This window comes from Lentinus tigrinus (assembly GCF_003813185.1).
Source record: "Lentinus tigrinus ALCF2SS1-7 unplaced genomic scaffold L226scaffold_13, whole genome shotgun sequence".
NCBI classification, from domain to species: domain Eukaryota; kingdom Fungi; phylum Basidiomycota; class Agaricomycetes; order Polyporales; family Polyporaceae; genus Lentinus; species Lentinus tigrinus.
In genome coordinates this window covers 445,656-470,162 of record NW_027137922.1, presented here as the reverse complement: position 1 = coordinate 470,162, position 24,507 = coordinate 445,656, and the positions used below count along the sequence as shown (strand labels likewise).

The following is a 24,507-nucleotide window of genomic DNA, read 5'->3' as shown; positions in this document are numbered from 1 at the left end:
CCAGGAAGTCCGGTATACTCAGCGCACGCAGCTACGACAACTGCTCCGCCCGACTGTCGCCTACTCTTTGCGCATACTTCCAAAGATTGTAAATTACTTCACCAACGAATGACATCCGCACCATCTCCATCCGCACCAGCCTGCGGCTCCGTTAGTCTTCCCGCCAACCAAGCAGCCGGGTCTACGAGTAGTGCAACAATAATAGCCAAGATTCTTACAATAGAGGAACGGCGATTATAGTGGCAGCGATTGTGTCTCACTTGAAACCCTCTATTCACTGTCATTGTCCTAACTTCCTTTACTCAATACCTTGTTCCATCATCAAGCATACCGCCTGTCATGCACTTAAACTCTAGCGCGTTCATGCACTTCAGGTTGTGTATCTCGGAATTCTGGGCTCGGACTAAATATCGAAACATACGCCCTGTAACCTTTGGCCATCGTAATTGACGCCTCATTTTCCTCGACCAAGAGGAGTCAGTCCAAAGGGTGGCACGTTCCGTTCGCCCGTGCACACCCTGTTGGGCATGGACCGTCCGGGTTGAACTGCCAGGCGAACAGTGGGTCCGTCTCGTTCGTCAACACTCCTCCCAGCAACCTTGCTTGGGTCGGCAGGTCGAACGACTGCCGGAATATCTCGATGGAGGGGACTCGGATCTGGCTCCAGCCCTGCTCGACGAGGGACTGGATGCTGCTTCCGTAGATGTACTCGCGGAAGCCTGTGAACCGGATTGCGGAGGCGCACTGGACGGCGGAGGAAGTTGAGCGTAGTCTGCACAAGGCCAAGTGACATAACTGACCATGGGGCAGCTCTCCGCGTTCGTGTAGAGGCTCAGCTGTGCGAACGCAGCCTCTGTCTGGTCGGGGGAGAACTTGAACGGACCCTCCGGATCAGTCATAATCTTCGTGCAGTTCTGTATGGCTGCCATCTCTCCTGTCAAACAAGGCGCACCAAGTTCAGTCTCATTCGTGCAGCGGGTTGAGGAAGCTGACGCAACACACGTACCATGCAGTGTCGGGTTTCCCGTCTGCTTCCTGGAGTTGACCCCGAGACACACCAGCTCCCCCAAGCCAGGGGCGGTGTGGTTGACGACAACGCTAGCGAATGCGCCAACCGGGCATGGAGATACCAACTCGGCGAGCGCGGTGTTCGCGCGACGCATCCAGAACATGCGGGTGCTGAACGGGATGTTATTGATTGACAGCGTCGAGCCTGCAATCGCGTCTTGGAGAGTGTTTTGTGCGCAGACATAGACGACTGCCAGGAGTAGGAGAAGGAGTAGGCCTCTGACTCCCGCGGGATGTATGGGATGCTGCATCGTGCCGACAGGAGGACGAAAGCAGAACCTCCGGAAGGTTGTTATGAGCCTGCAGCGGGCTCTCGCATTGTCCTAGAATACGCACGGAGCAGGAGATGCGGATGCTATTTCTGTCGGAAACTCCGATGTCAGCGACGTGAAAGTTCCTGATCTCGAGGACTGTACTTCCCGTGCCTTGTCCCGGCAGGAGGGTAAGAATCAAGATGTCGTGTACGAACACCCATGTCCCCTGAACATGCAGAACGTGCCTGGAACAGCAATTCAACAGAGCAACCGACACGGTACGGAGGGTAGTGTTGCTATCTTCGGGACATGTGAATGTATTGGATGGGCCATTGTGGCGTCCTCGGGACATGAGAATGCTTAGAGGCTTCTGCGGCAAAAGGAGCGCACGCTTGCCATGAAGGAGAAGTGTCCTACACGTGCATTCAAAAGGCTTTGAGCAAAGCAAGCAAACGGGGAACTTGAACTCGAGCAGAATAGAAGACGGGGGCTCACCGCATATAATCGCGCTCTACGACGCCGCAGCCCGGATCCGACTACTTGAGGGAGGTGGTTGCATACAAAAGACTCTCTTACAGAACCTATACAATACACGCAATTATATGCAACTGTGCCTTTATCTAATGCCCCTTGTTCTACTTCTGAAGCTCAGGCGGAGGAGAGGCCCACGACCACCCAAACCCATCGCCAAACATACTGATGACCTTCTCTTCCAACGCCACCCGCTTCTCCTTATCCTTCCCCTCCTTGACCGCGCGCCACGCCCTCACACTCTCGTGCACTTCCTCCGGATTGCTCAGTCCAACAACGACCGGCATGTCGACCTCCGCACCCTTCCGGTAGCCATACCCGACTGCAAGGTTCGGCAGTCCCCCAGGCCACTGCTCGTCAACACAGAGTTTCACTGCCTTCTGAGCTGCCTCCTTCACCGCAGGGGAGGCGGGATGCCATGATGGGGGCTTCGGCGTGAGGAGACCCATGTTGAGCGGGGACGCCGTGAGGAGCTGTCCAACCTTGGCGCGCTCGCGGAACGCTGGCGCGTATGTGGCATGCGCGCTGTTCTGCAGGGACATGTGAGAGTACGAGAGGAGGACGTCAAGCGGCTTGGACGTAGCGTGCAGCACGAGGGTCGCGATGCGGAGGAGCGTCGGGAGCGGATATGCTGCACAGATGGGCGTCAGCAGAGCCGCACGCATGCGCCCCTCGGTGGCTTTGCATGCACGGGAAGCACACTCACCGGAGATTCCGATGTGCTTGATCTTGCCTTCTTCTTGTAGCTTGCGGAGCTCCGCAACCGCGGCGAGTACCTTCTCGTCGCCCGCGCCCCAGATTTTTCCCTCCTGGCCGGGAGCGAGCCCGTACTCAGCGGCCTTCTCCTTGTCCGCGAGGATCTGCTCGGGTTTCGCCGGGGCGATGGGACCCACAGGCGTACATACAAACTCCACGTCATGCACATACACAGTGTCGAGGTAGGTAGTGTGAAGGCGTTCGAGGCTGCGCTCGACGCTCTTGCGGATCGTCGCGGGGGAGTAGTCGAACTCGGACTGCAAGAGGCCGTACCGGCCGACCTTTGTCATCTATACAACAGATGTTGATCGTTGGTAATCGAGGACATACAACCAGGCGGAGGAGAATGACGTACGAGTTGATAGGACGATCTAGGGAAGAGCGGCTCTAACACCTTCAGGGCGGTGCCGAGCACGATCTCGGAGGGCCCATAGTACGCCGATGTATCGAAGGCACGGATGCCATAACTGTGCGCGGATGAGCACGATCATTTATGAGAGATGTATATGGGTGAGGCACACCGGAGAGCTAGCCGCACCGTACGGACTGGTACATCACTTGCAAGCAGATCGTCGGAGTTATAGTTGTTAGAAAACGTCGCTGCTCCAAATACGATATCAGGCAGCGCCAAGGGCCCGATGCTTGTCTATCTGGCCATCAGTCGTCCAGACTGTATGCTCATCTGAGGCGACGCACCAACGCAGGACCCTCGATAGGGACGTCTCCATCATCGTCTGGGATCTCTTCCAGCAACGGCAAGGCGAAGACCGGCTGCACCGAGTCAAGCTTGATAACCATCGTGTATTATCTTGGTGGTGGTGGCGGTCGTATCGATGTAGCGGGCGTCGCGTAAGTAGGTCGAGCTTCTTCTCTACTTGGCTTTATACTCCGCCGATAGCGGACTCCCCGATGTCATCATTCTCGATTCTCACCCAACGCAGCAGTCACACGGGCGCGTCACAACTCCTTACGCCGTCCGCGCAGGAGGCAACCTAACCAGGCGGGCAGTGGGCGCGTACGAAAGAAAAGGAGGCGTGGGATTAGGCGCAGGAGGTTGGTACAAGGGGTGCATTATGGGACAATCTCCAGATGCTGCTCCGACACTGACCCTACCACACCTTACAACTTCTTCCGGTCCCAGCTGCATCAACGCACGACGCCACGCGCAGAACCTCGTCACTACAAGCCCGCGCACGAATGGGGTGGGAGGGGACGTACCTCTTCTCGAAATGCTGGTTGACAGTAAGGAGCTTAGTACCCTCGTCGGGCTTAATGTCGTTCCAGGGGGTCGGGTTCTCCTTCGTCCAGACCACTGCACGCACGCCGCACAGTCAGACCAGGTTGCCTCAGCGAAGCGCCAGGAAGGAAGACGCACCATTGGGACCGCGCGCAAGACGCGTCAAGTACCACGAGCCACCGGCCAAGACGACGCCAATGATAGTATAGCTACGCAGCAATGAGACACTTCACTCGCCAGCCTGGAAGACACGCATGCTGGACTCACATGGGGATTGCCTGGACGGACGCGGAAAGGGAAGGCGGTCAGAACTCAACGCACAGCACGACGACAGCACACGGACCTCGACAGCAAACCAGTTCTTCATGAACGTGCCCCTGCGGAGGTTTGACATCTTGTGCGACAGCAAGGAAAGAGGAGAGGAATTGAAAGCGGGAGATGTTGAGCGTTGTGGTCACGAAGCGCACCGTCCTCGCCTGTCTTTTCGACTTCTCCCGAACCGGGCCTCCCTTTTCCCACGGACCTGCGCCGATGCGCCTGGCCGTCGTTCTCGCCCAGTCCAGTCATCGTCCTCCCATTTCCCGTCCGTACCATCCCATATCCTGCAACTGTACAATCGCATGATTTGGTACCGTCCTTTCTTGTTCAGACACTTTGCTGTGAAGCTTCTACCAACGTGTGCTCTCTGTGGTTTAGCTTCCGTAGGGGCGGCCCGCCAGTTGCAGTAAGTAGACATTAAAGTATAAACTATTGAACATCCGACTCCGCATCGTCTCCACATTCCTACCGCGCCTTTCCGACGTCGTCGGATGCAAGTATCCGTGCGGACCGTGCTCAGACTTGACCGAGGCAGGTGTTGAACTTCATCGTCGTATCCGATTTGCGAGCCTCAGGCTGGTCTCGGACCCGGTCTTGTCGCCCTCAGAATTCTAGACATGGCGTTGTGTCCACGAAGTGCGCCTCCTCGAGGTGTGTAAGACATACTGCGACGATCGCCGTCACCTCGCAGAAGGATTCGGGGCACCACTGTCCCTACTAAGTCCGTGCCCCAGCTCGAGGCACCTCGCTGTTGACTTGCAAAGTGGTACGACTCGTACAGAAGCAGGCTGGAGAGGACCTCCCGCACCTCCCTATGTCCTGTCGTCATCTATAAGTCTTCGCGACGCTTTCTGGACGCAGAGACCCCTATGATCTCGTACCGGGATCGCCAAGTCTCCGACTAAACGGTGCATCGTCTGCCCGATGCGTTGCACCGAGCCGCATGTACGGAAACGCACTTTCAGAAGTCTGCCGCACGGTATAGAGTGAAGCCCTCACTCACCTTCTGGATCTCATAGCATAGGCTCGCACCCCAGCACCCCGCAGCCGCACGCCAGACAGACCTCCGTCCCGTACGGAGAAATCGCCATGCCCCAGTTCGACGTGCAGCAAGCGATATATTGCCTGCAACGCGTATGGGTCCGCGAACTCTCCACGCAGGCGGCGCATCACTTGCCACATGCATCGTAGCATGCTGAACCGCCGATGCGGAAGAGCAAATCCGAATTGAACCTTGGACGTTCAATATCGCTGCTGTTGTCACCGCAGTCCAAACCTAGACGGTCCCGGGCCCACTTGAACCTGAAGAGCCACAACAAGCATCAGCATTTCCAGGTCGCTCTATCTGGCTGAATCCGCTCACCCTAAACGCGTCTGCCGTATTGTCTGTCAATAATGCCAGCTGAGCTTAGAGTACCGTGCTTCTAGCAGTGAATCGCGCTGACAGCCTCGCTCGCGACCGCGGTGATAGTAAGAAGCAGCAGAAGGAAAGAAGTACTAGTATTGCGACAACAAGCAACGGCGACTCAGCGATAGCAAACGCACAGGCGGGCCAGGCCCGAAAGTACAGCACAAACGGTCCAACATTCAGCGTCCAACGTCCAATTAGCACATGGCCATGACCGTGACCACAACCAGGGTCCAGCGGGCTCATCACTGGCACTACCTCTACACAGAGGCCTGGCTGTATTTTTGCACCCGCTTCATCCGGCTCGCAATCTCCGTCCGTAGCTCGCCCAAGAGGACCCGCCCGCGCGGAGATAGATCCGTCTGCGAGTCCGCCGCGACGAGCACCTGATCGATGAGCGTGTACGGCAGCCACGTCGCCGCGGCAGTCTTTGACACCTCGTCCGTGAGGCGTGCATCGCTCTGCGGCCGCGGCGGCAGCATCGGCCAGAACAGTCGGCAGGGGAGATAAATGGACAGAGAGCAGAAAAGAAGAGAAGGCGCGGGATGGTGGGAGAAGCGATCAGTCAGACTTCAGAAGCACCAAAACAAGCACTAACGAACGGTGCACTCACCCTGCGCATCATTGACAGTGTATGGTCTACTGCAGCTTCCAGCACCTCGTATCGCAGGCACGTACGGATGAGGTACTCGGGGTGATGCTCCTGAGTCGGCGTTCCAACGTTCGCATTAATACCCGGCATCGAAGGCCAGCAGCTCGAAGCATCAACTCACCTCAAGTGTATGGATCAACCATGGTGGTGGGGGCGATGTCCTATCGAAGCCCATGATCGTCTCCAGCGCGACCTTGGTATACCTGTAGTCCGTCTGGGGCCCGTCGTGCCGCTCGAGGGACTGCCGCAGGTACCGCCAGCCCTTCTCCGCCGGGGTCCCGGGCCACGACGAGATTTTATCGGTCAACAGCCAATCAGATGTGTCCTCGCTCCTGAACAGACGAAACATGAGCATATGTTGCATGTCCCATGACCCCGCAACCCCAGGGGCAGATTACGGGTCGGCAGGACGGATAGATCTGGCTTACATGACAGAGTCTGGATGCCTTGACAGCCTGAGACACCGGCCGGTGAGGTGCCCAAAGAGATCGGACATGTCTACATCGAGGCTGCGCGCAGTCGCCATTGCGGTGTTGAAGCGGTTCGCCTGGGCCAGGCGCAACACGATCGAGGGCGGGGGCAACGCGAATTCTAGAGGCCCATCGGTCAGGCCATGGAGTGATCAATGAATGGAAGATGTATGAGAAACACGAAATAAATGGTCGGAGGCCGAAAGCGGAGAGGACGCACCACCAGCCGACAACAACGTGGGGTCCCTCCGGACGAGCTCGACCCGCGCAGACAGCAACGCGTACTCGTATTGCATGTCCTTCAATTCTACCACCTCAGAATCGCGCTTGCCGAGTGCGTACTTGTCCTCCGGAATATGTTTGGTCAGTCTGCGACGCTTGCGAGGCTGCAACGTGGGCTGAATTAATAAAAGTTCCTTTCCTAAAAACACTTCGTTCACCTCGTGCCCAGTCTCGGCAGTGATGGGAAGTGTTATCCACTGGCTTTTCGGGTCGACAAGCGCAAGTGAGTTCATTGCGACGACATAAGCTTCAAGCTGAAGCTCAGCAAGTTCGGCGAAGGCAGCCGCATCGCCCATAATGGCGGCGAGTTTCCTTGCCCGTTGGTACATCGTCAACGCAGCTACCCAACCGTTAACACCGCCGAACACACCGCGAAATGGAGCGGAGCAAACTCACCGTTCCGATAATCACCCCTGGAGACATACCACGTGTAGAGGATCCTCGAGTAGAATGGTCGGATCCGGGGGTCCGCATTCCGGGCCTTAAACGCGAGTGCATCCTCCACCTCGTCGGCAAGTCCGGCAAAGTTCAGCGCCATCAGCCTGTCGACGGCATTCTCCTCGCACATCCGGTAGAGCAGCTGACTTATGCATTCCCTCTTTCTGGAGAACCCGCATCAGCAGCTGAAGCGAATAGAACGAGTACCTTACAACATACAGTTTCTCATGGGGTGCGGATATGAGGGCGGTGTACGCATCCTCGTACTGCCCAAGATCGGTCAGCCCCTTTATCACATTGTGCCACAAGGTCGTCGTGTCGAATCCAGGCTCCGCGGATGAGAGAGCGAGCTGCGTGAAAAATACGTCATGGTACGTGCTCAGCGCGGCTCTGAATAGATCGGCGACGTGCAGATAGAAATCGAATTGCGTGGCAAAGAGGGCTTCGCCTGGGAGTACGACTGCGAACGCTTCCTGATCGTCGATCGACAATGCAGAGTGCGGGCCTGAGCAACACATAGACACCATTAATGAGGGGTCAGCCGGATCTCATATTGTTACAAGAAGTACTGACTCACCGAAGCTGCCTGCTAAGATCTCCATCGCGGAGGCGGCATCGTCGTATCTGCCTTCGTCTAACCACAAACGGCCTAACACGTATGTCACGCCCGGTGTACGCGGGAGCCATGCGAGAACCTCTCGTGCGACTTCGCGATAACCCAGGGCACGCAGCCTCTCGCAGAAGAGTATCTCTTGGCGGGTCGCGTGTGCAGGGGATAGAGACTGCAGCAGGCCCGTAGCATCCAGAAAGCGGTGGGCGGCGACAGGAAGGCCTGATGAGTGGCCGTAGAGGTTCGCTAGCCGGTGCACCAACGAGTATGTCGGCTGGAATCTGGCCCCACGACTAGCGGAAACGTGCATATTGCGCAGCTTTGCGACAACGTCGTCCTCCCCTCCTGGAGCGCCCAACGCGGTCTGAACGGTCGGAGTCGCGTTGTCGCCCGCGGGCTGTCGCGCCACAAAACGTAGCATTGCGATTCCGCGAAAGACGACAAAGATCTCAGCCAACAACCCGGGATCCCAATGTGGCAGGTCGTTGGCGACGAGAAAGAGGAAAGTCACAAGGGCAAGTGCGATGTCGTAACGCGCGTGGACAGTGGTTGTGACGTATGAAGCAGTGAGGGCCTTCGACCACTCAGGGCTGATGGGTCGCGAAAGCAGTTCTCCGTCGTCTTCTTCTCTCTTCACCTCCTTGTCGAACCCTCCGATGATATCGAGGACGTACCGCGCCCTTTCTTGGACCTTCCCGAATTTGTCCAGACGGGCCGCCAGCCACAACCCCAAAGCCTCGTCGACGTCCTCATCCAGTAGCAGCGCTCGAGCTTGATCCTGGATGATATCAGCATACGTGAAGGCAATCTCTTCATGGGCAAGCTCCGTTATCCTGTTCTCCAGAGACTGCATGAGGCGCGGTCCAATTTTGCTCCGCATCGACCACAGCATCTCGACGAAGGTAAATTGGTCGTCGACGTGCCCCGAAGCCGATAGCTGCCTCTGCAGTCGCAGGGACATGTCTTCGCTGGCGAGAGACGACAGGCGTTCACGTTCCACAACGAGCACGCCACGGTCCGGATCACCACGACCTATTGCCAAAGGCCACCGGCCGTTTCTTTCGATCTCGCGGCAGCGAGCAATGAAGCCTTCCCAATCACGCTTAAGCGCGTTCCAGTAGTTCTCATCAAGCGGAGCTCCGGTCTTGGGATCCTTCGTCCTCTGCACGGTGCAGCCGACGACAGAAGCAATCTGCTCTCCGACTGTCGAGTAAGAGACTAGCAGCTGCGGCGGATAAGGAGGAGGTAGTGATCGACATGCGTCTGTGTATTGGTTGATCGCGGACTGCAGAGTGAGGGGAGAGAAGGTGCCAGGACGCATGATAGCCTCAAAGAACTTGTCGGCAGTGGAGCCGGGAGAAAGCAAGAGTTCGTCCAGGTAGGCCGGAGTTAACTCCGCTTCTTGAGCATAGGTTGCGGAGCTCCAGCTGCCCAGTATGCCTTCGTCCGCGGTGTCCCAGGGTACGAGCTTGACTTCGACCATGGACTGACCTTGCTTGTCCCAGAGCGTGTATAGCGTGTCGTCGAGAACAGTAAAGTCCTGCAGGTGACAGTGCACACTTGTTTGGGACGCGTCGAATACGGCGACTGACCGTAGTATATCGCCGTCGACCACGAAGAGGGTGAAGAAACCGCCTGACGTCAATGAGCCTTCCGTGGGAATGAACACCAGGACGTGCGGCACGTCCGTATGCGAAGGTGTGAAGACGCATAGCAAGTTCTGGGGTTCCGGTGGTAAGAGAACGGAGGGTTTGAGCGGCGAGGGAGAGGAACGCGAAGGGGCAAGACTGCGCCCCGGAGCCGTAGACGGGAGCGCATGTTCCGCAACACATCCACCTCTCGCAGTCCACATGCGGAGATGACGGTCTCGGGAAAGGGTCCATATGTTTCCGATATCTGTCGGCTGTGGGTGACTGGCCAAAGAGATGATATCTGAGCCGCCGGGAGGGCCAGCGTGAAGGAGGGAGGTAATTGAGTGTAGGAAGGACCGCGCGTCGGCCCTTGACTCGCGCCATACGTCTGATCGGAACAATTTGTGCGTAAGGCATAAAGCTTAGATGACGAAGGCGGGTTTACTTACCGTCTGTTGTGTCACCACCAAGAGCTTCGGCCTCTAACCTGAGGAGAGAGCCGCCCGGCTGGGAGATGACGACACAATGTGTGCCCTGCACCTGGACGAGACCTTCGCAATGGCCAGACTGCATGAGATACTCACGGTACCACCTGCGGTTTGCATTGGGGTGCCAGAGTGGCGCGCCCTCGCGCACGGGGATCACGATCCGCCACAATGAACCAGAGGTGGTGGCTAGGAGAACGTGGAGTTCCTCGGACTCCCACAGCATAATCGAGGGAGAGGGTAAGATCGCTGCGGGGAAGTCGAAGCGCAGGGGCGGGATGTCAGACGACAGGGAGATGAGTTCAAGCATGAGCCCTCCATGGGAGACGCGTAGAAGGATCGTGCCTGTGAGTTGGGTATGGAAGAGGGTGGAATAGGACGCGTGTTCGAGGGGGTGGCCGGACTCATTTCGCGGGGGAAGTTGGGAGAGATCCTTCTGCGTCGAGTAGACCGGGATTGGCTGTGTCGAAGGGAAGAGGGCGGAGAGATGGGACGCGACGAGGACGCTGGGCTCCATGACGCCTGGAACGCGGGTGCAGGAGCGGTACAGCGAGGTACGCGGACAGGAGACAAGCCAGTGCTGGACCTGGAGCTGGCGATGTCCCGGGCGAACGGAGAGTGTGCAAGAGAGAGCGAGACAGGCGGAGAGAGAAGACAAGCACTCGCACCCGCCGTGCTGCAACGCGTCTGCCACTCCCCGGCGACAATATTCGCGTCACACCGCGTCTGCCCGTGACGTCACGCAGTCACACCGCTACCGTCCTCCGAGCGTCTGCACGCGTCCCTGTTCTCCCAGGCAGGGACTGGCACTCGCACTGGCACAGCAGGCAGAGCAGGCATCCGCTGTACGGCGTTGGCTCGACGCAGCGACTGCTTTTCCGCCACGCCCCCGGTTGGCTCATCGTTCGTCATGAATCCGTCGGAATCCTACCCATTAGTCTTATTCTGCCGTTTGGAATTCTTGATCGCGCATCCGGCCACGCGCCCCGGGCATGCACATCCTGTCACCCTCGTCCCAGCTGGCACACCTCTAGCCCCTCCGTCAGGTCAACTTCAGGTCGGTCGGGAAAATGACCAGCTCCTTTCCCCGGCCGCGCGATCGAACTCTTCGTCGCGTATATAAGTTCGCGGTCTTCCGCCTCTCCAGACAGTAAGCTACAACACTCAGCAGTCCTCCCCTGCATAGACTTTTTCTTTTCGTTTTTTCTTGTACATTACATCCAATTCGCTTCGCATCTCGCTGACCCCGCGCCCGCCCGCGCCATGAACAACAACATGCCGACCTTCGACGCCATCCTCTTCCCCGCGGATGACCGCCCGCCACATCTAGTCCCGCTCATGGTCAGCGCCGTGCCCCCGCCCCTCCCGGGACAGCGCCCTGCCGAACCCTGCCGCTGTGGCCGCGCCCCGCACCCAGAAATCTACATGGACTACATTGCCGACCAGCTGGGATCGTGGCGGTATCATGTGCGTCCAGTCTTCATCTCCCCATATTAATTGCCGGACTCGTTGCTAATTCGCCGAACCACACCCACAGCTCGTAGAAGCACTTGACGGCATGTTGAAGAAGTTCCCAACGCCGTACATCGTCTTCTACCCAGTCGTCTCTCGGGATGGCATGCCGTTCCCCGTGAACAAGTGCATCCGCGAGATCCAAGGCCAGATGTTCGACGAGGCGCGGGCCTGGCGCGGCAACCTCGTCGTGGCCAAGTATCGCGACGCGGACTATTCAGCAATGATCGACGCCTCGATGGCAGACTTCCCCATCATCAAGAACTATTTGTCCACTCACCCCGCACCGTCATATGGGTGAGTACGCCTCGCCCGCGCGTCATTCCGATCTTCATCCCATCTCAACTCGTGTTTTCTCAGAGCTTGATTGTCGTGGGGAATCGTGGTGCTGGTCGCCCTGCGTTTTGGCCTCGTGAGCGGACAGCAATTTTTCGGTCTGCATGTCTCGAACACACATTGACACATTGTGTAAACGCTCCCTTTGACCTGCTGGCGTAACATACACGCGTCCGTCCTAATATCATCACTTGTATATATTCCTTACGATCAGATAACGCGCTGAGAAAGAGCTGAGACTCGCTTGTGTGCCATGCATGCATCAAAGCTCCTTGTGCTTCGCCACTCCCTCTCGTGCGGCTTGCTGCTCGCGTTCCTTCGCCGCCTCTGCCTTCTTCGGGTCGCAATGTTCCGGCCAGGGGCTCGCAGGGTCGATCGGGGGATGTGAGACACGCCCCACCTTGCGGTACTTCTTGGAGTCAGTGTAGAACTTCTTCCAATGCTGTACACCCTGTATCCATCATCCACTGTGAGCGACGCGAGGCGGGAGTGAGAAAAAAGCAGGCCAACGCACCCTCATCTCGCTTTCGCTTAGCCCACGGAGGTCGTGCGTAAGGTGCGTCTGGAAGCATCCGGTGCCGTATGCTCTCGCGGCATCCTTGCCAGCCCTGGAGAGATGAAAAGATCCCCGTGAGCCCGTGCGCCCCCATGGATCGACATTGTGCTCTACGCATGGGTACGCACATCATATGATACGAACCGCCAGGGCCGTAGGTCCTGCGATTGCTGCTGACGTCGTACACGTCGCCGTCAATCTAGATCCACACAGACACTCATGGTGAGCTTCGCGGGTGTACACGCCGTATGCGACACATAGTAACGCAAAGATTACCCACAGCAATGTACACTGGTTTCTCGGGGTCCGAGCCGTCGAATGTCGCCAGCATGCGCTCGGAGAAGAGCCGCTGGTCCGTCTACGTGGCCGGGCGGGCACGAGCGGGGCCGGCAATGGTCAGCACAGCGATAGACACGAAGACACGACCACGCACGACGCTGCGCGTCCTACGCGAGCGCGTGGGCATGGGCGGACGGGCACGGAGCAGGAGGAGGGGAGCGGGTTGTCCCGAGAACGCACCGGTATGAACTGCCTGAGGTCGGGCACCTCCAGCTCCCACAGGAAACTGCCGGTGAAGAACTTGCCCGCGAGGAGGACGAACAGGGTCGCGTAGAGAATGAACTTGAGCAGGCCCATGCAGCCTACCTCGACCTCCTCTGTCGGGTCAGGCTCCTCCGGCCCCACCTCTTCCCCCCGTGCGAGCTTCTCCTCTCGCTCCTTCTTGCGCTTGAGCCATTCCTCGTGGGCCTTCTCTCGTTCGGCGCGATACTGCGCGTAGCTGCATGCGCCCACAGAGGGTTGTGGGTCAGCCTTGAGCGGGTCATGGGGACTGGAGACTTACGCTAAGAAAGGGCGGTTGGCCTGCTTGGTGGACACCTGCCTGGTAGGGTCCGAAGGGTCCTCGACGGTCGGATAGTCGTCCTTGAGCGGAAAGCCCGCCCACGGAGAAGTAGGGGCATCCTCAGAGCCGGGGGTTTCTGGCCCAGGGGCCTTGCCGTCCGCGTCCTTCGGGGTGTCCTTCAAGTTCTCGGGGCGCCGACGCTTGGAGCGATCGCCCTCAGGGTTCAGAATCCAGGACATGTTGCCACAGCGTTATGTTATGTCAAAAACAAGCAAAGCACTGCGCGGGTCAGTAGGCGAACAAGAAGTCAGAGCCAGAAGGTAAAAGAGCCAGGTTCGTGGTGTTGACGTGGAGGTCACGGTGGACGCGTGTGGCAGGGCGTGATAAGCCTCCGTGCTGTGTCTCGTTCACACCAGGCCCAACAGACTCCCACTGAACACGTATGTATGTGTACCTGCCATTGTGGGAGGCGCCTCCGACACAATCTCTTGCGCGGTTGAGGGACTCGAACTGACAGGATGTGCAGAGCAAGGAGGGTTCAAGAGGGAGTTTCCAACTATCATATGTTTACTTATCGTGCATATCCCACAGGCGCCCGGGTGTAATGAACATGGCTCGTCTAACCACCAGAGTCCATCTCAACGAGCACGAGGCACCCTACCCCGGCCAACGTACCTTACCAGTGGGCCAGTGGCTCAGGTGCTTCCGTGCGGGGGCTCAGAGGAGGACCCAGTCGAGCCCAGTCGACGTGGGATCTAAACCCGCCAATTCATACAAGGATGCAGACTTCTGATATTCTACATACTCTGAGTCCCGTCCGCCCGCAGTGCAGAGATTAATTACGCCTTGTGAATATATTTTCCGAAGGTCCGCGCAAGGTCCTCCACATCGTCTGGTCTCCACATACTCACTTATCTCCACATCGTCTTCGAGTCCGAAACCATCCCATTCCGCGCTGCCATATCCGTGCTAAATACGGCGCCCGCTCCGGTCACCGAGTCCCCCGACCACGCCAAGGGGCAACAGCGGCACGAGTTTACGCCGTACGCACCTCCACTAATGGCGTTTGTGATCCGGAAAGTACGAGCACGACACATCCCAATTTGACTGATACGCCGTTCCAACCCAGCGAAGATGGTGGAGGCGGGCGTCGGTATCGGGCCGGGACACGCATATGATACACATCGAGTACAAGAACGAACCATGTATTAGGGATGCTATTGAAGCACAATGGGACGTCGAATTAGTATCACCAGTACTAAGGTATGATAGTTTACATTGTGTGCGAGTATAGAAGTAAAGTGCGAAGCGGGACGATGTGGATGTGGAGAGAGATGTGGGGACAGGATGGGGATAAGATGCAAGAGTAATGAGGACCAGGCCCGAATAGAAAGTGCTGAAGGTAGATGACGATGGATGAGCGACACAATTAGTGAACGATGGACCCGCCCAATGCAAGAGAAAGACGACAAAAGGAACGTAGCGACGAGAGACAGGACGACACCGGCGACCGAACACGCTAGGACTGTAGTATGAGGGCATATGAGGTGAGCGATAGATGCATGAGGGGCATGTACTGTTGCAGAGACTGACATGGGGCATAAGATATCAAGAGCTGGATGAGATGCATAGGAGTGCGCCGTCCGAAAGACATGAAAAGTCGTTAACCACGTTACCGGTCCGTGGTTGCGGTCGGGGTGCGCTCCTGGATCGCTGCTCTTTGTGATACCGTCACGTATGCCCCACCAACCTCTTCTTCGCCAGCGCTCAGCCCTGGTGGTACAGATGGTGTCGACGCGCTCGAGTTCATGAGGGGGAAGTCTGCAAGAGGACCATCGTCCTCCTCGACAAGCTTGACCTTCAGTGCGAGGAACCTAGGCGTCTTAATGAACTGTAGGCAGGGAGTGAGTCATACTGCGCAAGCTTCAGTACGCCTACTCACCTTTGGTACGGAGTCCGTCGCCATCAAGCGGAAGACGTGCGTCTGGATGCGCTCGTACAGCCGAATCATCGTCTGAAGCTGCGTTGCGTTGAACGCGTTTGCCTGCTCCAGCTCGACACGGCCCTGGAACGTCTTGCCCGTGAGGCTCTGGATAACGTCGCTCAGATAGCCCGAGAGCTCGTTCCGGAGGCCGTGATCGATGTTGAGCTCGCTCTGACTTGATGGTGCGAGGTAGGTGTTGTAGATAACAAACGCCTTCTGGATGAGAGCCTCGTGGTGCTTCTCCATCGCAAGCTGACCGGGAGTGCCCTTGCCGCCGCGGCTCGGAGGAGGGTTGGCGGCGATAGCGCTGGAGGTCGTGTTGAAAGACTTCTTGAAGTCCTGCACGTCGAGGTAGAAGGACAAGTTCTCCTCGCAGAAGTTGCTCCGCAGGAACTCGCGGAAGAGCGCGCGTAGCTGGGGCTCCTCCATGATGAACTTGAGCCGGTCGGTATTCGACTCCTTCTGGCCCTTCTTGTCGACCTCGTAGTTCGCGTTCATCTTCTCGGTCATCGAGATGCGGCGGTGGATCTTGGCGTCATTAGCAGCAGGGCCCTCCGCAGTTCCTGTCTCAACGCTGTGGTCCTCCGACGTCCGAGCGGCGCTCGAGACGTTAGCGGCGGAGCTGTTCGGAGACGGGCGTGCACCGTCAGGCATGTCCCAACGAGCGAGGCGACGACCCTCATCCGTGACCTTGTAGATCGCCTTCGCTGTGCAACGGAACTCTCCGTGTTGCTGAAAAGAGATCGGAAGGAGATCAGCTAGAGGAAGGAGACTGGAGGAGCGCGGACATACCGAGATAGAAGAGTTCGCACCGCCAGCGGCACCACGGACAGTGAAGATGATAGCGGAATCGTTGTTCTTCCGCTTGTCGGAGACGAGGGTGATGAGACCGAACCGGACGAACTGCGCCGCCATCTCTGCAGCCTCTTCCCTACCGATGACTGAAGTGAAGTCACATAGCCACTCCAACGCCGTTACCGCGGCGAAGCAGTGCTTGTGCACCACCGATCCCTTGCCCGTGCCCTTCTCTGATACATCCATCAACGCGACACCCTTCGAACGCTCGTGGTACTTCTGGAAAGCATCCATGGTGTCCATATACTCAGGAGGGTAGTTGGGTGAGCGCCCGACGAAGCGGCGGAAGAGGGCTGTGATGGCGGAGTGGGAGACGATGATCTCGTCGTCTACTGAGCGTCGTTCGAGGTGGAGCAGCTTCATGCATATGGGCTGGGATGAGAAGACGTGGGCGAGGTGGTCACCGTTGATACCGTTCTTGCTCATGAACCTCTCGAGGACGTGGAGACCCTTTGGGGTGAGGACGTAGACACCACGCTCCTTGAAGAGGTTTGAACCAGGGTCCGCAGCATTCTCAATCAGTCGTGCATCCATGAACTGTTGGCACATCGCCTTGGCCATATCGCGGGTCATGGAGAAAGTCGTGGTCGTCGTGGTCGTAACAATGCGGGAGGGTTCTCGTGGATCTGGACCACGATTCGATTGCGAGAACTTGAGCGACGCCAGATTCCTCGCAGCGTCATCTCTGCGTGGATGCCATGAGGCAGGGAAAGGGGATGATAGGACTGATTGGATACGTACGTGGTGAAAGAGTTGGGGAAACTGCGGAAGTATTGCCTGTTCGTTGTGAGCTCCAGGGAGACGACGAGAGTCGCAAACAGGTCGAGCGTGTCCTGTGGGATGGCAATGGATGGTCAGCGAGGGGCGAGAGAGGGGGGAAGTGAGACGGACCTTGAGGAAGGGCCTGCCGCGTTTTGTCGTCTTCATCATGTGGGACGAAGTCGACTGGGGAGCTTCCGGAGGGGCCATGGCGGACGAAAGAGAGAACGAGAAAGAAAGATAGAAAAACGGGGAGGACGAGCTGGGGAGAAGGGCGGGGGAGGGACAAGAAGATGGATGGCGGCGGGAGGAGGAGTCGGGGGAGAAGATGAGGACGAACGATGACAAGAGGCGACGGGCGCCTGGGCGAAACCCGTTGGCAACCCAGATTTTCGACCTAATTTCCCACGTGTCTCGACACGCGAAACAGGGCCGTCTCCCGAAAATGCCTTCATTTAGTCTTTTTGGACGAGCCGCATAATCCACGCCCGCCGGCACTGGGCGGCACGCCGCCGGCTGCCCTGTGCTGCGACACCAGCGACACCCGCCAGGGCCAGCCAAATCAGCCAATTTCCTCCCCGCCGCCTCGCGACGCGCGACAGCCCCGCCACGCCCTCCGCAGCCCCGGCCAAGCCACGCACGTCCCCCGCCCGCCGCTACGTTTCCCCTGCGCGACCGCCGCTGCGTTGCTGCATGCACGCCTCGTAACTAGGGCTCCCCCGCCTAGCGCACGGGCCCGCTGCAATCACCGCCATCATGCAACACGCTCGACCTGCCAGCTTCGTGCTCGACGTCCGCGCCTCATGGCCGCTGCACGGTGCACCTGGCCGGCACTCCATCCGCCATTGTTCTCGCCCAGGCGCCCCGCTTCCGTGTCCCGAATCACAGCCAATCAATGTCCATCAACTGTGCCTTTCCAGGCAACCGATCGCGGCGCTTCCAGTGGCTCCTCCAGCACGAACGTTGTCCTCCTGGTGGCGATCTTTATACATACTCCTCGTTCGCCTGCAGCTGGACGGCGCAGAGTAACCACACGCCCTGCCAAGCGGCCGACGCCCAACCAGCAAATACAAACACCTCCGTCGCGTGTCGCTAGTTGCGGCCGCCTGCTCGTTGACGCGCACATGCGACGCCCGATCCGGAGGACAGCTTCGTGTCGGGCCCTTCTCTGACTTGTTTCGCATACACCACCCAGTTTGGCCCGTTCTGTGCACGGCGGAGGCGGGGCGCCCTCGGTCTCCGTGTTTCAATTTCAGGTGTCAAACGCAACGGTCGCGCGGTCGACCTCCTGCCCAACCCGGAGGCTGGTCGCGACCGACGCTTTATACGGCCTGCTGCGTCGAGTCCCTGCGACAGTCACACTGCGACCATCCGGTGCGCTTGCCTCGTCGCTCTCCACCTGGCGTCTTGCCTGCTGCATTGATGTCCTCCGTTCTCCGCCGCCTCTAGTGCTGGCATGATGACCCAGATTATCCGAGCACGCGGCCGCATTACGACACGGCCTCCAGGTTTGTCCCAGGCCACCAGCCGACCTGCCTCCCCAACAAATACACGGTCTGGCCATGGGCCTCGTCAAAACCTCCGACCGCACTTGCCCGGCCTCTTCCTCTCCACTGCCGGCGATCGTCCGTAGCACTCGACAATAGTGTGGACCTCAGTTCTTACGGAACATACAACCCATCTCGGGATGTCCGTCTTCTTCGTCCGCGTTCTAGCTGATCCACTCGTATCTTTTAGTCGTCATTGTCCGGGCACGCCCTCGCGTCCGCAGGCAGGCCACGACTGCCAGTGCTTCTTCCAGCACGCCCCCGCCCCCGCAGGCTCCGTGGACAGAAGCGTAACGTAACAATTGATTCAAGTCTTACAGCACCGCAGGCACGCCCCCCTGTTGTCTGGCCATCTCGTCTATGGCTGCGACTTCCCGGTCATGTGCAGCAGCCGCACCTGTCAATGCGGCTGCGTCCGAGGTGCGTATCCCATCCCTCGATCGGATTCTCGCGGTGATCCGCTTACCCCATTCGCGGCGCAGTACCATTGTGGCGTTCATCCTTCATATCCTCGTCCTCTTCGGGTCCCCGTTGCGAACATATGTGACTCAGAGTCAACAGATGCTCGTCGGTCGACTAGTCGGTACGTGCCCATGGCACCCGGAGAAGCCCAACCCTGCCGTCTCCTAAACGCCAGTGTCGTGCGCATGACTGCCCTGCGACCTGCTTCTTACCTGCTCTTTGTCGAACGCATGCTTTGCCAGAGTTCTAAACGGATCCCCGTCTGCTCGAAGCCACTGGAACCATCCGCGCCAACCCTCTGGCCTCGTGAATGGGCTTCACGGGAGCCTCGCAGCTTCCAGCGAAGCAGGCCGTGCCCTGCTGCGTCAAACTCAGGTGTTTGTTCGCTTATGTTGCCCTCTTCTACTTCTTGCACAGCTTCCATGAGCCGATACAGTACGTGAGACGACGGAACCCCATATGAATGAACTCGGTGTATTCCGACTACTACCTCCGAGGAGGCTGGGTCTCTACTCTACAACTTCAAGTAATGAGCAGTTCCAGCCGTTCCGGGAATCTCAGCGTGAGTCGGTTGTTGTCACATTGTCCAGTTGTTCGGTGGGACCTGTACTATCACGCATGTCCGCGGCGTGTGCATATAGCACATCTTCATCAGACATGCGAACCCACGTTCATGAGCTAAAGGGACTGTCTATCGGACTAGTTCTAACCTCCCCTTCCTCAAAATGTAATACGTACGTAGTAGTACGCGTCCAGCGCAATATGATGTTCTTGGTAGAACGAGTGCGACCTCGCCGAGCTATCCGGACCAACTTCCTCTTTGAGATTCCTCACATAAATTCTCACGATACATCTGGTAGAGGAGATGGACTTTTCTGTTATATTACCCGAGCGTGACATTGGTCACATTCACTCAACGCGTCAGGCGCCTAGACGCTACCACCCGACCATGAGCCCGACCAACATCAATGTAAGTGATACCGACCACAGTCACAAGGCATAGTGGTTAACCCGCACATAGGACCCCGCTGCTATACAGGCACTGCTTGACCAGCTGAAGGCGTCCGATGCCTGGCAGAAGGTAGCCAGTACCGAAGCCACGCCACCAACCACTGGCAGCAGTTCCCGAGAAACTGTAACCGCTCGGAGAAGTACGGATGCTGTTGATTCATTCAATACCGACAACGATGACAGCGCTGTCGCAAATGCGAGCCAGCACGGAACCTCCCGAGACGCGTCGCCTCATACTGGCTCCCGCGAACTCCCTGGCTCCGAGGGATCATCCTCGAGCGCACCCTCAGTCGCCGCGCTTCTCTCGCAGCTGCAAGCTTCTGGCAATTTGAGGGCGGTAGTAGGGTCCATCCACACACCTGCACCCACATCCGCATCCACATCGTCGCATACACCGTACATCCCCTCTACCTCCGGGGGCTCGAGGTTACCCGGACCGGACGCTGGCCATGGGGAGGTGCCCGCGAGCACGAGCAACACGCCCCCGAGTGCACCCCACACGCCCCGCCAGGATCTTCGGGCATGTACGTTTCAGCAGGCACTACCCCATCTCGCGCGGCTCTCCGAGGACCCAGAATTCGTGCAAGCTCTGACCGCGGTGCGTCGAGCGTCGTTGCGGCCCGGTGCGCATATGTACTGATGCATCCGAATTATCGGTCAGATGAGGACCGAACAAGCCGAGCTGGAGCGCCAGCTGTGGCATGAGCGGCGGGAAATCCAGCAGAAGCATGAAGATAGGGTCAAGACCGCACGCACCAAGTTAGTATGCCGCATGCATCCTCCCATCCTCCGCGAAGTCCGAGCTGGCTGACGGGCGTCGTTGAAAATTTGCAGAGCGAGCATCATTGGAGCAGGCCTGACGCAGTATGAAGCCGATGTTCGCCTAAGCACCTCACCTACCTCTCCCTTCTGATGCAGACCTCTGATTATGTGACTCGTGTCCTTCAGGCGTTAACAGACTCGTTCCGTGCAGAGCTGCTCAAGTTCGACCGGGAGCGAGTGCTCCCTGCGTGGGACGGCCTGGTGACCAAACAGCAGGTTGCGCTCGAGGCGCTTGGGGTACCCGCGATGTTCCCCTCCACGCAGCCACCGGATCGGGAGGTACGAGGCATGCCTGCCATATTCCGTGATCGTGGCTGATAACTGAACTGTATGCAATCCCGTTCTCCCAGCGGCAACAACAGATCACGCAGGTGCTGGGTGGTATCTCCGGGAGCGAGCGCATCCACCCGCATGCGGGCAGTGATAGATCATGAGCGCGCTGCGACGCACTGCGCCGGTTTTCTGAGGGCGTTGATTGCCAGCTGCTCCCGCGCACAATGAAATGATCTTCATCGCAGCATGACAGGCCATCGCAAGCTATGCTGCGATGCCCTGTTCGAGCTGATTGTGTATCCGTGTTCGGACTTTCGGTGCCAACATGGTGTACAAGTTTGGGAGCGTCAGAATGTTCAGATTTCACATCATGCCCCTTTTGGAGGCACGCGTGTCCTCTGCATCCCGTAAGGCGCTCTTCTCCATCTATACTATCCCTGGATGTCGATTGTCGAACGGCCACGGTCAATTTGGGCGGATCCCGGTAGCTCTCATACCGGAGATATTCTGCGAGTTGCGAGTATGTAATGTAATGCGGAGTTGCAGTCGAGTGCGGGGAGTACATACTTATCAGACCAAGACAACCAATTGATCGTTCGCGGGTAGCATGCTCGAGCATCTTATCTGGATCTGGGACTTGCCCTTCTTCGGCGACTACGGCGGATCTTTGCACTTTCGGAGGCTAATGCAAGGCTAATGGACAAAAGCAGAGCGTCGCCTGGAGTCGCCCGTAACCATAAGGGCGGGGTGGCGGTTCCCTGCCGTTTTATTTGAGTGCGCCGACGCTGATGTCTCCGCTGCTGCAGCGCATGTCGTGCAGACCGCGCAGACAACCGAGAACGCGGTAGAAGGAATGGCAGGAGGGCGGCGGGGCCTGGGGATCCCGCGTGTGTGCCCGATAAGTGTCAGGAAGGGGGAATTAGCCGAGATCATTTAGGCAACAGGTGATCGAACTCGCGTCTCTCTCCTGACAGAACCGCTCTCGCGGCAGCCTTAGCGGGCCTGGCACACCAGACACATCTCTCTGCGTCCACGGACTGCCCTCTTGTCGTGCTCAGCTCATGCACGCTACCTGCTCCTCCTGCTCGTTCGTCTCCTCCCGCTCTCGCTAGACCCTCCGCGCGCGACCAGCCATGCCGTACGTCGACCTCGTCTCCTCGGACGACTACGCCGCCATCTCGTACGCCACCAATGCTCCTGCAGGCACCGTTGGCGGCTTCGACCCAGAGAAGCCGACGCTGGTCATCCTGCACCCACTCTTCCTGGACTCGACCTGGACGCACCCGCAGTTTGACGACCCCCGCCTGAACGGGAACTTCAATATCATCGTCTTCGACACCCGCACGACCGGCAAGTCGCTCTACAGGCCCACAGGACGTCATGATCTGTGGGTGGCTGCCGCGGACCTGGCCCACTGCTTCTACGTGAGTTCCCATGCCCCCTCACGACGAGTCTTCGTCCGTCCATTGAACGCGCGCGAACGCGACACCAGCACCTCCGCCTTCCCCCCGCACACATTCTTGCGCCAGAGCTGCACAGCTGGACTGCACTCCGCTTCGCCACTCTGTAAGTGCTGAGTTTCCCCGTGCGCGATGCCCGCACTGATCGTCGCGGCCCTGGACAGCTTTCCAGAACTCTGTTTGAGTTTGACGCTCTGCAACGTGAGCCCACAGACCGAGTGCGTGCCCCCTTTCGAGCGCGTTCGTTCCCATAAGTGCTCACGCCGATCCAGGTTGAAGTCCGTCTTCGATGCACTAGAAGAACTCGCCCATCTCTGGTGCTATGCCGAGGACTTGGAGTCCTTCGAGACCGCTTGCAGAGAACTTGTGAATAGCTATGCCATGGTATGTGTCCCATTCACTGCCCGAGTCACCAGCCCCTCACGCTGATGCCAAACACGCCAAGGATGCACATCCAGATGTAATAGATGAGGTGCGTGCAATAATAAGTCATTCCTTCAAGATTCTGGCTGAATGCGTTACGCCAGCTTGTTGCGTTCTGGGAGGTACACTATCCACCGTTCCGGCGAACGCATGTAATCACCAATCTGAACCTTGTACTCAACGTGGGTCGTTCAATATGTGTAGGCCTATCCAGCTCTGACATTCTGCAGAGGACACCCATGTCCGCGGACGAACTCGCCAACGTGCGATGTCCAGTCCTCATAATTCAGGTAGGTATATGCTGCTAACTGTGTACGCATCATGCTAAGAGCTTTTACCAGGCGGAGCGGAGTGCAACGCATCCCCTGGAACATGCACAGCAGCTTCGCAACCTGCTTGTCAACGTACCGGGCGGCGCACAGCTCTTCACAGTGAAGAGTATGCATGTTTCTCCCTGAAGTCTCCATAGCAAACTCATCACTAACACTTGTGCCTGCAGCGACGCATGGATACCTCACCTTGCTATCCGCGTCAATTGTCAATCAAGTGACCAACAAGTTCCTCACCCGTCAGCCACCAGCAAGGAGTGACCTCAAGGAACCCGAGATGTTGCTTGCAGACCGGATGAAGATCGCGCTAGATCAGCTTGCTGAGTTCCGGGATGACCCCAGCATCTCCGAACGAGATCCGGCCTCCCCGCTTTCATTCTGCTGTGTAACAGAAGAAGTACGCAAGAGCCAAGAGGAACTCTTCCAGATCTACTCGGAGGGTATCCAGAGCGCTCTCTCGCCGCTCGCACCAGACGGTCGCCCGCTGCGGAAGTACGTAACCTCGCCTCTCGTTTCCGGTCGTCGCGGTCACCGACAACATTTTGACTATTGCATGACAGGTATTCCGAGCGCAAGGACGAACATTGGCTGGACTCGAGTACCGACGGGTTCTCCTACGCGAGTACGTACCTTTTCTTTTCCCCGAGGGCCCCTGAATCCCTTGCACCTTCATCCCGTGTGCATGCATGCATGCATCCACCCGTCCGCCTGCTTGTCTCCTCTTCGTGTCCTTGCATGCTCATCACTCGCCATACGCTCGCGCAGGCGCCAAGCAGCTCACGGACCGCTTCCTCGACCCGAGCAAGAACAGACGGCGGGAGGCGAGGCGTCCCACGATACCGCTAGAGAACGACTCGCCGCTTTTCGTGCCCTCGGAGCCCGTGACGCAGGAAGTGCAGCAGGTCGCGCGCATCCGCCGCGCTACGGTCCTCCCCCAGAGCCCCGCCGACAAGCATGTCATCAAGGGCTCGATGGCAAAGGTCATCGCTTCTGGGACCGGGACCAGTTTGCAGCGGAGGCTCCTGCGGTAGTCTACCTCTGCATTCTACATACTGGCAGCTCACGTCTGGTCTCCTCGGTCTCCCCTCCCCGAGCCCGTGCTCGCCCGCCCTCTCGCTCTCCGACGTGCATCTGTGCATGTGCATCTGAGATGCCTTCTTCCCCGCCCCGCCCGCCGGCACCACGCTACCTCGGTTC

At 58.1% G+C, this 24,507-nt stretch overlaps 9 protein-coding genes across 9 annotated transcripts; 3 read left to right on the top strand and 6 right to left on the bottom strand.

The window, feature by feature from the left end:
- Positions 1-265: 265 nt before the first annotated feature.
- L226DRAFT_560707 (cytidine deaminase-like protein) lies at positions 266-1,432 on the bottom strand. Its single transcript, XM_067683380.1, has 3 exons — positions 1,007-1,432; positions 801-934; positions 266-744 (listed from the first exon to the last, which is right to left on the bottom strand). The coding sequence occupies exons 1-3, from the start codon at positions 1,317-1,319 to the stop codon at positions 478-480; spliced, it is 714 nt and encodes a 237-aa protein (XP_067535110.1). The 5' UTR covers positions 1,320-1,432; the 3' UTR covers positions 266-477.
- A 413-nt stretch (positions 1,433-1,845) lies between these two features.
- On the bottom strand, positions 1,846-3,450 carry L226DRAFT_508956 (Aldo/keto reductase). Its single transcript, XM_067678195.1, has 5 exons — positions 3,306-3,450; positions 3,131-3,255; positions 2,965-3,076; positions 2,560-2,899; positions 1,846-2,484 (listed from the first exon to the last, which is right to left on the bottom strand). The coding sequence occupies exons 1-5, from the start codon at positions 3,405-3,407 to the stop codon at positions 1,958-1,960; spliced, it is 1,206 nt and encodes a 401-aa protein (XP_067535109.1). The 5' UTR covers positions 3,408-3,450; the 3' UTR covers positions 1,846-1,957.
- Positions 3,451-3,513: 63 nt separating this feature from the next.
- L226DRAFT_613372 (uncharacterized protein) lies at positions 3,514-4,286 on the bottom strand. Its single transcript, XM_067686500.1, has 5 exons — positions 4,190-4,286; positions 4,114-4,124; positions 3,985-4,055; positions 3,828-3,921; positions 3,514-3,750 (listed from the first exon to the last, which is right to left on the bottom strand). Exons 1-5 carry the CDS (start codon positions 4,238-4,240, stop codon positions 3,729-3,731), a joined length of 249 nt encoding a protein of 82 aa, XP_067535108.1. The 5' UTR covers positions 4,241-4,286; the 3' UTR covers positions 3,514-3,728.
- A 1,546-nt stretch (positions 4,287-5,832) lies between these two features.
- Positions 5,833-10,657, bottom strand: L226DRAFT_463861 (uncharacterized protein; the record flags this gene model as incomplete). The annotated part of the gene is made up of 10 exons (XM_067675819.1): positions 5,833-6,033; positions 6,186-6,275; positions 6,346-6,556; positions 6,653-6,815; positions 6,915-7,080; positions 7,135-7,316; positions 7,373-7,578; positions 7,634-7,919; positions 7,992-10,043; positions 10,120-10,657. The coding sequence occupies 10 exons, from the start codon at positions 10,655-10,657 to the stop codon at positions 5,833-5,835; spliced, it is 4,095 nt and encodes a 1,364-aa protein (XP_067535107.1).
- A 796-nt stretch (positions 10,658-11,453) lies between these two features.
- On the top strand, positions 11,454-12,144 carry L226DRAFT_535421 (uncharacterized protein). The gene is made up of 3 exons (XM_067680906.1): positions 11,454-11,607; positions 11,678-11,949; positions 12,013-12,144. The coding sequence occupies exons 1-3, from the start codon at positions 11,479-11,481 to the stop codon at positions 12,017-12,019; spliced, it is 408 nt and encodes a 135-aa protein (XP_067535106.1). The 5' UTR covers positions 11,454-11,478; the 3' UTR covers positions 12,020-12,144.
- Positions 12,125-13,893, bottom strand: L226DRAFT_535420 (cytochrome b5). The gene is made up of 6 exons (XM_067680905.1): positions 13,386-13,893; positions 13,064-13,322; positions 12,825-12,902; positions 12,673-12,743; positions 12,503-12,596; positions 12,125-12,439 (listed from the first exon to the last, which is right to left on the bottom strand). The coding sequence occupies exons 1-6, from the start codon at positions 13,622-13,624 to the stop codon at positions 12,251-12,253; spliced, it is 930 nt and encodes a 309-aa protein (XP_067535105.1). The 5' UTR covers positions 13,625-13,893; the 3' UTR covers positions 12,125-12,250.
- A 900-nt stretch (positions 13,894-14,793) lies between these two features.
- On the bottom strand, positions 14,794-17,250 carry L226DRAFT_613368 (regulator of G protein signaling superfamily). Its single transcript, XM_067686499.1, has 5 exons — positions 17,116-17,250; positions 16,966-17,057; positions 16,162-16,909; positions 15,328-16,101; positions 14,794-15,276 (listed from the first exon to the last, which is right to left on the bottom strand). Exons 1-5 carry the CDS (start codon positions 17,191-17,193, stop codon positions 15,058-15,060), a joined length of 1,911 nt encoding a protein of 636 aa, XP_067535104.1. The 5' UTR covers positions 17,194-17,250; the 3' UTR covers positions 14,794-15,057.
- Positions 17,251-18,719: 1,469 nt separating this feature from the next.
- Positions 18,720-19,549, top strand: L226DRAFT_76991 (uncharacterized protein). Its single transcript, XM_067687227.1, has 3 exons — positions 18,720-18,950; positions 19,013-19,162; positions 19,235-19,549. Exons 1-3 carry the CDS (start codon positions 18,891-18,893, stop codon positions 19,433-19,435), a joined length of 411 nt encoding a protein of 136 aa, XP_067535103.1. The 5' UTR covers positions 18,720-18,890; the 3' UTR covers positions 19,436-19,549.
- Positions 19,550-20,508: 959 nt separating this feature from the next.
- Positions 20,509-24,341, top strand: L226DRAFT_463407 (alpha/beta-hydrolase; the record flags this gene model as incomplete). Its single annotated transcript, XM_067675790.1, has 17 exons — positions 20,509-20,601; positions 20,665-20,762; positions 20,838-20,880; positions 20,952-21,135; positions 21,715-21,851; positions 22,096-22,185; positions 22,211-22,522; positions 22,591-22,664; positions 22,723-22,776; positions 22,831-22,942; positions 23,004-23,030; positions 23,086-23,163; positions 23,212-23,271; positions 23,323-23,419; positions 23,481-23,802; positions 23,871-23,932; positions 24,076-24,341. Coding segments are annotated over 17 exons (2,109 nt in total), but the record flags the coding sequence as incomplete, so codon positions are not given.
- Positions 24,342-24,507: the final 166 nt, after the last annotated feature.

Excerpts from the sequence above, each read along its gene's own strand:
- L226DRAFT_560707 (XM_067683380.1), bottom strand. The coding sequence starts at position 1,319 with ATGCAGCATCCCATACATCCCGCGGGAGTCAGAGGCCTACTCCTTCTC. Across the intron at positions 935-1,006 it reads GGGAAACCCGACACTGCATG|GAGAGATGGCAGCCATACAG; the intron begins GTACGTGTGTTG and ends CTTGTTTGACAG. Across the intron at positions 745-800 it reads ACGCGGAGAGCTGCCCCATG|TGCGCCTCCGCAATCCGGTT; the intron begins GTCAGTTATGTC and ends TCCGCCGTCCAG.
- L226DRAFT_508956 (XM_067678195.1), bottom strand. The coding sequence starts at position 3,407 with ATGGTTATCAAGCTTGACTCGGTGCAGCCGGTCTTCGCCTTGCCGTTG. Across the intron at positions 3,077-3,130 it reads ACGGTGCGGCTAGCTCTCCG|TTATGGCATCCGTGCCTTCG; the intron begins GTGTGCCTCACC and ends ATCCGCGCACAG. Across the intron at positions 2,900-2,964 it reads CTAGATCGTCCTATCAACTC|ATGACAAAGGTCGGCCGGTA; the intron begins GTACGTCATTCT and ends TCTGTTGTATAG.
- L226DRAFT_535420 (XM_067680905.1), bottom strand. The coding sequence starts at position 13,624 with ATGTCCTGGATTCTGAACCCTGAGGGCGATCGCTCCAAGCGTCGGCGC. Across the intron at positions 12,597-12,672 it reads GGCGGTTCGTATCATATGAT|GGCTGGCAAGGATGCCGCGA; the intron begins GTGCGTACCCAT and ends TCATCTCTCCAG. Across the intron at positions 12,440-12,502 it reads TAAGCGAAAGCGAGATGAGG|GGTGTACAGCATTGGAAGAA; the intron begins GTGCGTTGGCCT and ends TGATGGATACAG.
- L226DRAFT_535421 (XM_067680906.1), top strand. The coding sequence starts at position 11,479 with ATGGTCAGCGCCGTGCCCCCGCCCCTCCCGGGACAGCGCCCTGCCGAA. Across the intron at positions 11,608-11,677 it reads TGGGATCGTGGCGGTATCAT|CTCGTAGAAGCACTTGACGG; the intron begins GTGCGTCCAGTC and ends CCACACCCACAG.
- L226DRAFT_76991 (XM_067687227.1), top strand. The coding sequence starts at position 18,891 with ATGGCTGCGACTTCCCGGTCATGTGCAGCAGCCGCACCTGTCAATGCG. Across the intron at positions 18,951-19,012 it reads TCAATGCGGCTGCGTCCGAG|TACCATTGTGGCGTTCATCC; the intron begins GTGCGTATCCCA and ends TTCGCGGCGCAG. Across the intron at positions 19,163-19,234 it reads AACCCTGCCGTCTCCTAAAC|AGTTCTAAACGGATCCCCGT; the intron begins GCCAGTGTCGTG and ends ATGCTTTGCCAG.
- L226DRAFT_613368 (XM_067686499.1), bottom strand. The coding sequence starts at position 17,193 with ATGGCCCCTCCGGAAGCTCCCCAGTCGACTTCGTCCCACATGATGAAG. Across the intron at positions 16,910-16,965 it reads TTCCCCAACTCTTTCACCAC|AGATGACGCTGCGAGGAATC; the intron begins GTACGTATCCAA and ends GCATCCACGCAG. Across the intron at positions 16,102-16,161 it reads GTGCGAACTCTTCTATCTCG|CAACACGGAGAGTTCCGTTG; the intron begins GTATGTCCGCGC and ends ATCTCTTTTCAG.
- L226DRAFT_613372 (XM_067686500.1), bottom strand. The coding sequence starts at position 4,240 with ATGTCAAACCTCCGCAGGGGCACGTTCATGAAGAACTGGTTTGCTGTC. Across the intron at positions 3,922-3,984 it reads TCTTGCGCGCGGTCCCAATG|TGGTCTGGACGAAGGAGAAC; the intron begins GTGCGTCTTCCT and ends GCGTGCGTGCAG. Across the intron at positions 3,751-3,827 it reads AACCAGCATTTCGAGAAGAG|CTGGGACCGGAAGAAGTTGT; the intron begins GTACGTCCCCTC and ends GCGTTGATGCAG.